This window comes from Periplaneta americana, chromosome 11, assembly GCF_040183065.1.
Source record: "Periplaneta americana isolate PAMFEO1 chromosome 11, P.americana_PAMFEO1_priV1, whole genome shotgun sequence".
Taxonomy (NCBI): Eukaryota; Metazoa; Arthropoda; class Insecta; order Blattodea; family Blattidae; genus Periplaneta; species Periplaneta americana.
In genome coordinates this window covers 37,846,604-37,859,689 of record NC_091127.1, presented here as the reverse complement: position 1 = coordinate 37,859,689, position 13,086 = coordinate 37,846,604, and the positions used below count along the sequence as shown (strand labels likewise).

Here is a 13,086-nt window from a genome sequence, read left to right as displayed (position 1 = left end):
TAAATTTTACTCACTTCGCACGATTTTACTTAACTCGAAAACCCTAATTACTTTGAATGTCCATTGTAATATTCTTCCTTCTGAATTTAATGTTCAAATTTACAGAGATAATGTGCTTCAGCAATGCAGTAAATACTGCAGAAATTGATGTTTGAATCTTAATTCACACAATATATCGTACTCAAATTTCTTATCCACATAAAAGAAACATGAAGGTAATCATAAAATACTCTCTTAAGATTTTAGTGGTGATTGAAAAATATTTGAGTAAATTTTACTCATAATTAGTATGTACGGATGTAGAATATCGTTAGCATTGTTGGGTTAAAACTAAGGAATAATGGCATTTTACAAATAACTTCAAATTAGTGTAACTCTGAAAATATTGAGATTAGAACACATGTTTATATCACATTTTTTGCTCAGAATGTCTTCGGAAATAAGCTCCGTAAGGGACAATAAATCTTCGTGAATCACCATGTACATATATTCCTTCAATATATGTATTTATAGTTGTCCTATTTAATTAAAAAAGTAGGAAGGACCACCAGGGTTCGATATTTTCAGAGGATTATTGTAAACTATTCTTTTCCTTCAAATTCCCTTTCAGTGTCCGTATATTGTTCATAGAGGGGAGAGAATATGAATTTCTTATACTTCAGGCTTTTTTTGGCTTTCGCCAAGTGCGCAATGTAAGAATCTGTATATAAATCACGAATACAGTTTAATAATTATATTAACTTCGACTCACGACTTCCATAAATAGTTAAATAGGCCTAATCTTCTAAAAGATTGCACTATACGTAATAGTACATTATGCAATGAGCCTATAATGAAGGTAATTAAGAAGTGAGTATGGATATTTATGAAACGAGCGCAAGCGAGTTTCATAATTTTCATACGAGCTTCTTAATTACCATTATAGGCGAGTTTCATACGACTTTTTATGCTCGACCATATTTCTAACTTGATATTATTAATTTTCTTTGTATCTGACCTTGACCAATGTCCCGTATGTTGTGAGATGTTGGCAGACGCGAAAGTATTGATTTTTTTCGAGGAACAGATGTGCACATTGACCTTGCTAGGCCATAAGAACCTACAGAGATAACATTGAAATAAAATTAGACATTGAAAAACGAGATGACAAATTGAAGTTATTTGAATATTATTTACAATTAACGCTAATTATTATAGTAACAGAACATAACCTTCTGCGACAGTATTGGATTTCCAGCCTCCGTGACTTTTCGCTAATTCTCTTTCGATTGCATATCCGAGAATAATCGATACTTGCGGTTTTATAACGGTAGAAAGCTGACCTGTCATTGGCTGAACAGTTGTAACCTGAGTCGTCATTGGCTGAAAGACCTGACCTTTAATGAGTAGGTGTACTTTAATGACATGCATTAAAGGTCTGCTACCAGGTGTATAATTACTACATTTCGGCATGGTCGAGCATAAAGTATTTTTCGATACTGTCTGCAAAATTAATCATACAGAGTACTTAAAAGTAATATTTCTACATAACAGAAAGTGTTTGGTGTGCAGTCATGAAAATGAATATTTATATTTTATTTAGCTATAGATACAGTATTAATATTTGAGGAGAAAAATTCGCTCTGATGCCGGGGATCGAACCCGGGTCCTTGGTTCTACGTACCAAGCGCTCTGACCACTGAGCTACTCCGAATTCAATCCACAGCACCGGATCGAATCTTCCTCCTTCAGTGTTTCCCTTTGTGGCCTGACTCCAAGTTAGGCATATATGTTGACGTATACAGAGGTGTGAAAATTATTAGAATAATCTTAATTTTAAAGGTTTTTTAATAGTTCCTTCACAAATATTAATTGAATTGGTGAATATTGGTATATATTACTATTCTGATGTAGGATATATTTACTACTAACAATGCCGGAAAGCATTGTTGTGCATTGGTATTTTTCTTATTTTACAATTGTTATGGGAATTCAGAAATTATTATATTATGTTGGCGGAATTGGAAACATAAAAAATTATATGCACAAAACAGATGTATACGTTCATTTGAACCTTCACAATAATGTAAACGCAAAGAACAATTTGTTTAAAGCATTTCTTAATTAATTTTTTATGTTTCCAATTCCGCCAACATAATATAATAATTTCTGAATTCCCATAACAATTGTAAAATAAGAAAAATACCAATGTACAACAATGCTTTCCGGCATTCTTAGTAGTAAATATATCCTACATCAGTATAGTGATATTATATACCAATATTCAACAATTCAATGAATATTTGTGAAGGAACTATTAAAAAACCTTTAAAATTAAGACTATTCTAATAATTTTCACACCTCTGTATGTCTAGTGTCAACTGCCATTATACTAGGAGCGCACTTAGTAGAGTGACTTATTTGGCCGGGAATCCGCAGTTATGATCCACTATGAGAGCGGAATCTCGGCCAAATAAGTCACTCTACTAAGTGCGCTTATTTGGCCGGGAATCCGCAGTTATGATCCACTATGAGAGCGGAATCTCGGCCAAATAAGTCACTCTACTAAGTGCGCTTATTTGGCCGGGAATCCGCAGTTATGATCCACTATGAGAGCGGAATCTCGGCCAAATAAGTCACTCTACTAAGTGCGCTCCTAGTATAATGACAGTTGACACTAGACATATACGTCAACATATATGCCTAACTTGGAGTCAGGCCACAAAGGAAACACTGAAGGAGGAGGATTCGATCCGGTGCTGTGAAGCAGTAATTAGGAGAGGGAGAGACCGATTTATTAGCGAAGTGATATCTCCATATTTTTATTACATGTATTCGCGGGGATGTTCTGGCGACTTCGTTAGAGTTAGCTTCCTCACACAGGTGTTTCGTCACTTGTCAGCATCGGACAGATTTAGGGCCACCTTGAGCGGGGTTTCGTATAGACTCGATGAAGCATAAAACCCTAAAGTTAGACTGGACCCGTGGGAAAGATACTGCCAAGCTTGGGTTTTCCAGAGAACGGGTATTCTTGTGAGATATACAAACTAATTTGAGGTTATGGGAAATCCAAAGTTCAAAGTTAGAGATGACATATTTCGCGCCCAATAAGAAGAGATCTTGGTCCAGCTTATGAGGTCACTTTGGACCAATAGGGAATAGATTTTAGGCCAGTTAGTGACGTAGTTTTTAACCAATAGGATAGTTAGTTTTAGCGTAGGATAGGTTTTTATAAATAAGGGTGACGGGGAGCGGAGATGAGGACTACTATTCCGCTTCGGAGCGGAGATCATCAAAAACTACTTTACATCGTGTCGGCGGCCCTACATACAGGGCAGAATAACTACTTCGTTTGGTGTCGACAGGACTACTATTTCGCTTCGTGTCATAGTGTACTGGACAGAGTATTGAATTTGTAGTATCGGATAGAGCTTATTCAGAGCCGCCATAGAGTCGATACAAAAGGCGATCAACGATTGAATTATATGTCAGCCGGAAATACATATTCTAGGGTTTACCAAGTGGATAGGACAATAAACTTATAGTTTTGAAGTTTACGCTGCCTTTTATTTAAGTAGCCGGCTTGGTATTATTCCCGACATCAACCTATACCACAACCGTACCTCGGCTACCCTGAGTGAATCTCACGCAACATCGAGACGCACCCACCCTCAAATGGCGCCCAACGTGTGGTCACAATAACCACTCACCCTCAAATGGCGTCCAACGTGGGAACTCAACAACGACTCCACCCACAGCTGTGGATTGAATTCGGCGTAGCTCAGTGGTCAGAGTACTTGGTACTAGAACTAAGGACCCGGTTTCGATCCCCGGCGTCGGAGCGAATTTTTCTCCTCAAATATTAATTGTCAACATTACAGAGATTATTCTGTAGGACAAATTAATAAATCCATAATATAGATACAGTAGCCTAGATGATTTAATTTATAATGCGAAATTATGTATCGTCTTCCTAATACAGTAGTATTTCGCACACATTATGAAAACTTTTTCCAATCACTGTGCTAGAGGAACGCACTATAATTCTGCTGAGGTATTCAAATCATTCAATGTTGATACATCCACAGAAATTGCCAGTTTCTATCCGTTGTTCCAACCTCAACAACGACGATCTTTTTGTAATAAAACAAAAACGTATTGCATAATAGACCAGAAATGATGTAGGATTTTTAAAATTGGATTTCTTTTGTTTCGATAAAAGACATCATTGAGCTAATGGTTATAGAAACGTTGCTTTCAGAGCGAACTATGTATTGTTCTGCCATGTCAGTGAGACTTGAGTGTTAAATGGGCTTTGGAAATAACAAGAATGAAATATAAGCAATTAAGTTTTTAAGGCGAGTTGCTGGCCGTGTAGGATGTGTTAAAATCAGTAATTTCACCAATAGAAATAAATTTTAAACTTTGAATGACAAAAAACTCAATGACAAGATCATGTCAGCAGAGTAGAGAGCCACAGAGCTGCTTATACATTCCGAACTCTCAACCATAGGCCTATCTGATTAGTAGGGAACGAAGTTGAGACATCAAAACATTGCCTAGACGCAGATGTAGGTTTAAGAAATACAGGATAAAGGATGACTTTAGCAGTTTACTGATGTACCTTCAGGTTAGTATGCAAAATGTACATCCCGTGAAGGGATCTCTGTTCATTCGAAGTTTAATGGGTTCGGGTTTTGCATATTTTATTGCATTATAATAGTTGTTTCGACACAGCATGCCTATTTTTTTGTTTAAAAAGTAAACCTTTCATGTGGAGTTCAGTTATGATTAGGCTCCGTATTCCAGCTACCTAAAGACTGAAGTTAAATACACATTGGGTATATAGTACGCCGAACACAGGTAATGCAACGGATAGGGATATAAACAAACAGGTCGTCGCTGCGTGTTCGTGGAGCATAGTCAACTCCCGACATTCTGAAGCTATGCTAATAAATACATGCTTGAGCCATGATGTTTATTTTCGTCGTAATATTTGCAGTGAATAGTAATGTGCATTCATAAGTTACGGAGCTTTAACATATGCGGATGTCACTTGAAATGATTTTATATTGCAAGATATTCTTTCAATAGCACATGATGTTATTATGTATGATGTAGTAAAAGATATTCCTATTGTCTGGTATTTTTTCGTGTTTCATTAGGATATTGCATGTCGCCCATTGCTATACGCCATTAATTTTCTACATACTTTTCAAGAAATTCTCTAAAATGTAGATTATTCAATTTATTAATTGGGATATTGGCACTGAACAACATGGTAGGCTATAGGCTACCAATCCATGCTAAACGTCGAATTAATATCTTCATAATGTTCAGATTTTGATGGTACTGGTTCTTTTTTATTGCGTTGAACATAATTTCTGTACATTTTAGTATTGCAATTCCTTTCAGTGAACTGTTTTTGTCACTTTTTCGTTAATTTTAAACAATGTAGGCTATATGCAATGTTGTATATATTGACACTCTAAATATTAATTCAAATATCCTCAACTATGCCCTGCAATATTACACGCTTGAGCGTGTTACCTAAGGCATTTTACCTCTGCAATGAACTTTCGATCAGCCACAAAGATGTAGTTTTTAAATAATACGACTAGTAAGATACGTCTCCAGCCAGAGTTGTCCCAAAGCAGATCTGAACCTCACAGGTGATACCAAGAAGGCAGCACTTACGAGGCAACTAGGCCAGGAGATAATGGGGTAGGGTGGCCAATTCCTTTCCCGCTCCTGCTGATTAAAGACGTAAATACGTACTGTCAAAATTTCACGAGAGGACCCCTGCGAGGGGAGTATGGTCCTTGCGGAGTAAGAGGAGAGAGTAAGCCAGTAAGGTCCGTATATAACACACTTGAAGAGTTTTCGCTAGCGAGAAATGTGTTGCGCGAAAGAGGCGAAGAGCCTTCCTCCACACACTTGGCGAGTTCTCGCTATCACAGATCACACCTCGCTATGATCATCTTGCACTGCCTTCATGCAGAAAGCATTTTTCTGATTGTAGTAATCACTCGTTGGGGGAAATATTATAGCTTATGTATTTACGTATATTGTCGTACTTCAATATAACACCTGTAAGTATATTGTCGCACTTTACAAATTACGTACGAACGCTATGTTCAATCTGAGTACGGTATTCAGATGAAGAGGAAATGGAGTTACATGAACATATTTTGCTAATGAAAAGAAAACGTAGGCCTAAAATTAAAGCCAGAAATATCTGAAAATCACATTGTATCTTAAGAAAATAAGGGCGAGTTTTAGACACTGGTTTAGATTTGAAAGATGATACGTTTAGGCGTTATTTCAAGTTGAATGGACCACAGTTTTTTGTTATTCATGATATGATAGAGGATTCTTTGCTATGTTCTGATTAAAATTAAGTAAACTATTAAGACATATGGATTCATTATTTCAAATGTTTAATGATTAATACTATTAAATCTCATCAAAATAAAATATAGCCCTATTTATTTTCAGATAATCTGATATTTGTCTCCAGATTTCTTCTTTAAGTTTCGTGTTTTTATAGTTTTCATCCCGTGTATCATATAAATAGGCCTACGGGTGACATCGTACAAGTTCGATAAGTTTCTGACTGCAATTATCAGCCATCTTTCCACATTTTCAAATAAAAACAATACAATTCATCGCCACCTGTGATATCTTTTTCTACATTCAATCGTCATAAAGAGTATAAATGTCAAATATATTTGATAAATATGTCAAGAAAATTCGCTGAGCTACCGATTCCAGCGAGAAACTTGCGCGAGGTTTTCGCTTCGAACGAGAATCTCTTCCAGTGTGTGGACGTCCATTTGAATCCATGTTATCAATCTTTGAATTTTCTCACAACACATTTCTCGGTAGCGAAAACTCAAGTGTGTTACGGGCCTAACTCAGCATTCTTGAAGGAGCAGGTGAATGGGAGTGATGTCATTGGCCGACTGAGAGAAACAAGACACAGTCAATGGCCGGCCGGTTCCGTGTCGGGGATAGGTTATAAGAGTGGGGAAACACTCGCATTCCTTGCTCGGATCGTCTCGTGAAATGCGGACTGTAGTAGGTTAAATCCAAAGTGAAACCGATCGTATAGGTCTAATGTTATACTTGACGCTGGTGATGATCGTAGATGAAGCAACATCCTCTTTTAAGCCACATCTACAGTCATGGACTGTTTTCTACATTACTTTATTTTCAGACGGATAATGAAATAAATATATTCACTACACATGACTATAATTAAATTAATGTTGTAAGAGAACACTGAAAGCACGATGTCAGTGCAAGTGTACTGAGTTGCAAGTTAATTCGTTCCAAACAAAACCGCCAGCGGGCGGTCTGTGAAACTTGGCTTCTTTGATCACCTGTACCAGGTTGCCTGGCAACGTCATCATGCATTATAGAATTCAAGTCAGGAACGTATTAACAAAATTTGCATAGAAGGAACAGAATTTGGTTCAATTTACATGGAAATATTACTGGAACCAGCTCCAGAATTCAATGTACTTTGTTCTTCCCTTTTAATCATTGTTCTTAAGGAGATGTAGGCAATTCCACATGCAAATGATTTCTCAATCACAGGTCTTTGTGAAGTGTAATCTCTTTTGCAATTAATTTCCGCTTACATACCCAATTCCGGTAGACTTAAAGCCGCAGAGACACGTTTCTTACGCTCGGTGTTACTTTCCCTGTTAACGTAGTTTCTTTCTTTTATTTGTGGAAGGTATGATAGGTCTGAGCCATGTTGTACAATAATTTACAAACTAATAATATTAGCAAATGTACTTGTCAGTTGTAATTTGTAGAATATTTCTGTTCCATAATGCTAAGAAGAAAACTTACAAATTACTAGCAAAAATAATATTTTTATGGTTAGGTTTTTTCCGAGGTTTTCCCCAACCGTAATGTGAATGCAAGGTAATCTATGGCGAATCCTCGGCCTCATCTCGCCAAATATCATCTCACTATCACCAATCTCATCGACGCTAAATAACTTAGTAGTTGATACAGCGTCGTTAAATAACCAACTAAAATAAAATAATATTTTTAGTAAACTTTACAAGCTCTTGTTGCATTATTGAAACAAATATTATTAGTTATTAGTGTGTATATTTTCTCTACAAGTGTGCGTTCACCCATTATTACAGATTATTAGTGAGGATAGTTTGTTTGCATTAAAGTAAATTATGATTAATTATCTATTTTGGATTCTTCAGATGAAGGTCCCAACCTAGACGACAGAAAGTCTCTAACTATAAATAGCCTATAACATAAAGTTCGTAAAATCTTGTGTCTTACCACTGATTTTTTTTACCGCCAAACGTTTTGAAATATGTCCAATATTTTCGATTGATTTCCCATATTCACGTATATTTCTTTCCAACCATAAATTGTATCATCGTTAGTTAATTTCTCGCTAAATCGGCCAAATAATATTGATTGTTTACGTTTAATTTTGTTTAATGTGGACAATTAGTTTTCATAACAATGGGTGGTATGCATAAAGTTGTAGTATTACCTTTTGCTTTTACTGTAGAAGATTTTTGAAGTAGAAGTATGTACTTCGTTTTCTATGCATAAACCTGATACTACTACTACGAAGTATGTATTACGCGGCGGTAGTATAAACTATCCAGAGCATTCGATTTTATTATAGATTATCGACAGTACTTCGGGTTTATCCGTTAAGATTCGTTAGTTTTCGCTTTCCATGTATTTATAATACATTTTTGGTGGGTGAAATTAATTGTCGTCCTTAAAATTTAGTTGGTTTAACAAGAAAACGGACAATTACAACGAAGTGGGAATTGTAAAAAGAGAGATACGTAGGACAACTGCTATTCTACTGAAAGAATGCCCAGCATTATTGAACAAATTGCAAACCCCTGTCGCAAGAAGTAACAAAGAAAAAGCCATCCAGGTTATGAACGTTGCAGTGAAAGTTTACAGTGGTAAAAAAAATTGACGAAAAGCAAATTATAAAGGAATCAAATAATGTGAAAATTAAGTAAAGTCAAAATCGGACAGATCCAAAATGTCGTTCATTAAATTAACGTGTAACCTAAATATTGTAGGCACATGGAGTTTTTTCAGATAAATTAAATGTATCAGTATTATACTGTAATTATACCTACATCATAGAGTCATTTTCCTAAGATATATTATTGTTAATAATAACAAAAATTAACTAACAGAATTTCAGTTAAGTTATCTCAAAATCATCATTTGAGTAGTCCATTACAAAAATTGATCATATGACATTTTTTTTATTTATAAAACCTAACATATAACTTCTTATAATCGCGTTCTGATGGTTCTCATCTTTTCCTGTAGGATTTTCTAGCGTAAATTTACATAAATTCTGCCATTTTAAACTGTACAAACGCTTATGCTAAGCTAACAAAGTCTCAAACAGGGAAAATTACGATTTTTCTTAGTTTATATTTACAATTAGAAGTAAAAGTATATATGTCTTGTTATACATTCAAATAGTAGTTTATACTACCAATTCTAGTATAAACTAAACACGGCCTTCTAGATCAACTTTCTGCTACGTAGGAAAGAATTTACTATGAGTTTTTATACATAAAGATCGTAGTACTGTATATACTACGAAAACCTTAGCAATAGCATAAACTTTAACTTTATGCATGCCACCCAAAACTCTTTATTTCTTAATTTACACAGTATTCACACTCACTGCTATCGAGATTATTATAGTTGCCATCGTGATTATCATGGAACTGGTATATACAATTATAATCCAAGAGGCCGTTTTATGTCTATGGTTCTCTGGTGAACTTTTAACTTGTAAAATTTTTCTAGCGAAAATCACTAACAATATTGGTAAACTGATTAATACTATGCAACAGATATTAGTAATTTATACATTTATTCTAATAATATTAGTAAAATCATACAACAGGGTCCTGGTCTTATATAAGTACTTTATTTCGGGTACTCGCCACCTATATCGTAAAAGAAAATACTTTTTTCCTGATAAAGAGAGCTAAACTGAAATTAAAGCACACAAAAGATGTATTTGTTCTGCATTCTGTTGCCTACGAAGCACGTCATTCATATACAGAATAAAAGCGAAACAAAAGAATGGAGCGCAACCGTTTTTCCTACCGCGAGCTCCAACATTTGGATGCATTCAGCCAGCAGATATGTAACAAAAGGCCTTGCTGATATCATCCGCGAATTCTCGGACAATGCTGGCGAAGAGGATGAGCACGATCTTCTATAGCACCGTGTTACGTCAGAGATTAAAACCAGTGGAAGCTTTTAATATTAACTGGAATTATTTGTATTCCATTTTATTTTTAAAAATACCAAACACTTCCGTTTGGAGAGGAGTTTCAGATTTGTTTTTCTCTCTCTTTTTATGGTTTCAGGGGTAAATTAGAGTGTTTAACAAGGGAACTCTTCAAAAGCAGTAATGTAATTGTCCATCTAAATCAAATTACATCCACTCTACAGAAAAGTAAAATATCAAATTTGTATCGCAAAAGAGCCACAGGCGACAGAAAGGGTAGAGAGATTTAAATTAGAATTAAAGGATTTAAAACAATTTCTCCCCATGAGCATTAATTTCCCGGAAATATAAATTCCCTACTATCTTACAATTCACTTTTGAATTATAAAGATTGAAATTATGTTTTTGCATAACATACAACAAAATATGTTACGGAAATATCACTTGACAAAACCAAAGTAATGAACTTCAGGTGATCTAGTGCGCAATAAAATTAAGCTTTAGAATGTGATTTTGGAGCAAGTCTGCCGTATCTAACAGAAGTTCAACAAAGAGAGGGTTGGGAAAAAGGGTGGGTTTATAAACTGCAGAGAGGACTGCATCATATAGGAATGGGATGGGTGTGGGATAAAGGTGATAATAATAGAAGAAATATATGGCGTAATGTGAAGATGCGATTAATTGATATCGAGAGGCAAGAGATTGAGCTCCAATGTTCGGAAAAGTCCTCACTACATTTACAATCAGATCTCATGCTTAACTGGAGGAGATGTGACTACATAAATTCTTGTAACAAAGACAGTAGAGCAGGTTTAGCGTGGCTAAGATAGGGGGCATTGAAGAGTAATAAAATTGTCAACGAAGAAGGAGAGCGCCTTTGTCCACTATGCAGAGTAAAGAACTCCTATCAGTGGCGTGCGGTGTGAGACGGTTCCTCGTATAGGAGTATAAGGAGGTTTTCATCAGATTAGTATTTCTTGTTAATATTCTTATATGGATAGGAAGCGTGGACGTGTAAGAAAGTTCCAGAATGTGAGACGGAAGTAACAGTTGGGCAGAAAGGCCGAAGCGACGCTACGCGGACAGGAAACATGTGTCCAGGCGTGGAGTTGACCGATGAGGGAATGTGTGGACTTTGCCTGCGGGTGGTCAGCAAGATGACGCCAAGCCAGGTTCGAAAAGGAGGTGATCTGGAATATGTCAGAGAATTGTCAGAAAACACCGGAAGTAGGGGAGGATATAGTTAACGAACAATTTTTGAAGAGCGCGTCTTAAGTGACGTAAGAGTAATCATGGCCAATCAGGATTCGTAATAGAGACATGTGATTTATAGATAAAAGGGCGAAATTGTATATTTGGTGGTTGCAAGTAGAGGGTAGTTTAGGCAGATAGACAGAGGGCAGATAGAACGCGTGCGGTGAGGACGCACTCCACATATTCTCGGCGAACATAACTCGGAAGGATAACAATTTATGGACTTAGAATTTTTTAGTGGGTTTAGTAAGAAGTCGTGTGTTGTATCATTCTTATAAGTCTGAATTCTTTTCTCATCATTATTATTACATTAGGAATAAATTGTCATCAAGTTATCAACTCTCCGTTATATTACCGGTGTTTTATAGTACAAAACATATAATTACGTGAATCCAGAAATTAGTCTACCAACTTGTAGGAAGTGAGAGCAAGATATTATACACTTGGACACGCATTTCTGCTAATCCGAAACCAACAATTCATAATAATAAACGTTCTCATAGAGATTTCTTACCAACAACTTCTGATGTGCGCTTACATCATTTCAATCAACGAGCACGTCTCCCAAACCCCATGTCCCAACCGTTCGCAGCTTACCTGGGAAATCTCATCTCTGCCGGAGTAATCTCGAGGAGGCTGGCGCCCAAATTAATCAGTGTACATAGTTAATTATTGACATCAAAGTGCCACCTTGAGATACTTTCCATATAGGCCTACGACGGAGCTGGCAGCCGAGGGCAAGGAAAGGCGTCGTGGGCAACAACGACAACGACCGACGACCGTCGCAGGTGCTATTTCTCGATGGGGAACAGGGCAGAAACAACAACAACAACAATAATAATAATAATAATAATAACAATAATAATCTGTATTATGATTTAGCAACTTTATCAATTTCTTTTTTTTTTTACTTCATTTACAACTTAATCAGAAAAAACAATATGTTAATATAAGACAAATTAATGATATTATATTATTTTTATTATTAGGCCTAAATATATAATACCGTTAATTAAAAATAAATAAATCTAAAGTAAACCTACAATTTGCCGCTTGACTAGCACCCAGTTAACCGTTTCACAGAATTATAGTGCCTACTTTGAAAATGTCTTGTATAAGCTTTTGTTTTAGTTTAAGTTATGTAAGGAGAAGAGTAGGTTTGCCATTCAAAATAACCGCACGTTTCTCAGAAAAATTACGCTCTCGACTTCAGCTGATCGATAACACAACACTCTCTGCCTTGGTTCGCATCAGGGCGCTCGCGCTCGGTCTCGTTGCAGTTGGAACAGTCAGGAGTCACTTTTCCATTGCCATTATTTCGCCAGATTTAACTCAGGCCGTGAATGTGTAAATCGTACGGATTTTTTAAGAACTATTGTATAATTTCACACACAATATTATGTCACACGAAAAACTCTTCGAACTTAATTATTTCCGAATTATCACTATTTAAATAAACTAGCTTGATGAAACAGTATATTCCACACTTCTCAATACTCCGCGAGGGAAGAGGTAACTTCTACAGCTTCCAGAGATACTCGGGTAAGTTCGTGTCCGCTCGAGCCTGCTTCGGA

General features: G+C 36.1%; 1 protein-coding gene across 1 annotated transcript in view; it reads left to right on the top strand.

Annotated features, from left to right (window-relative positions):
• Window positions 1-3,695: 3,695 nt before the first annotated feature.
• Window positions 3,696-13,086, top strand: part of LOC138708686 (gonadotropin-releasing hormone receptor-like) — a 182,124-nt gene continuing 172,733 nt past the window's right edge. The window contains exons 1-2 of the mRNA XM_069838773.1: window positions 3,696-3,779; window positions 11,260-11,457. Of these exons, the coding sequence (XP_069694874.1) occupies window positions 3,696-3,779; window positions 11,260-11,457 (282 nt within the window). The remainder of the gene's footprint in view (window positions 3,780-11,259; window positions 11,458-13,086) is intronic.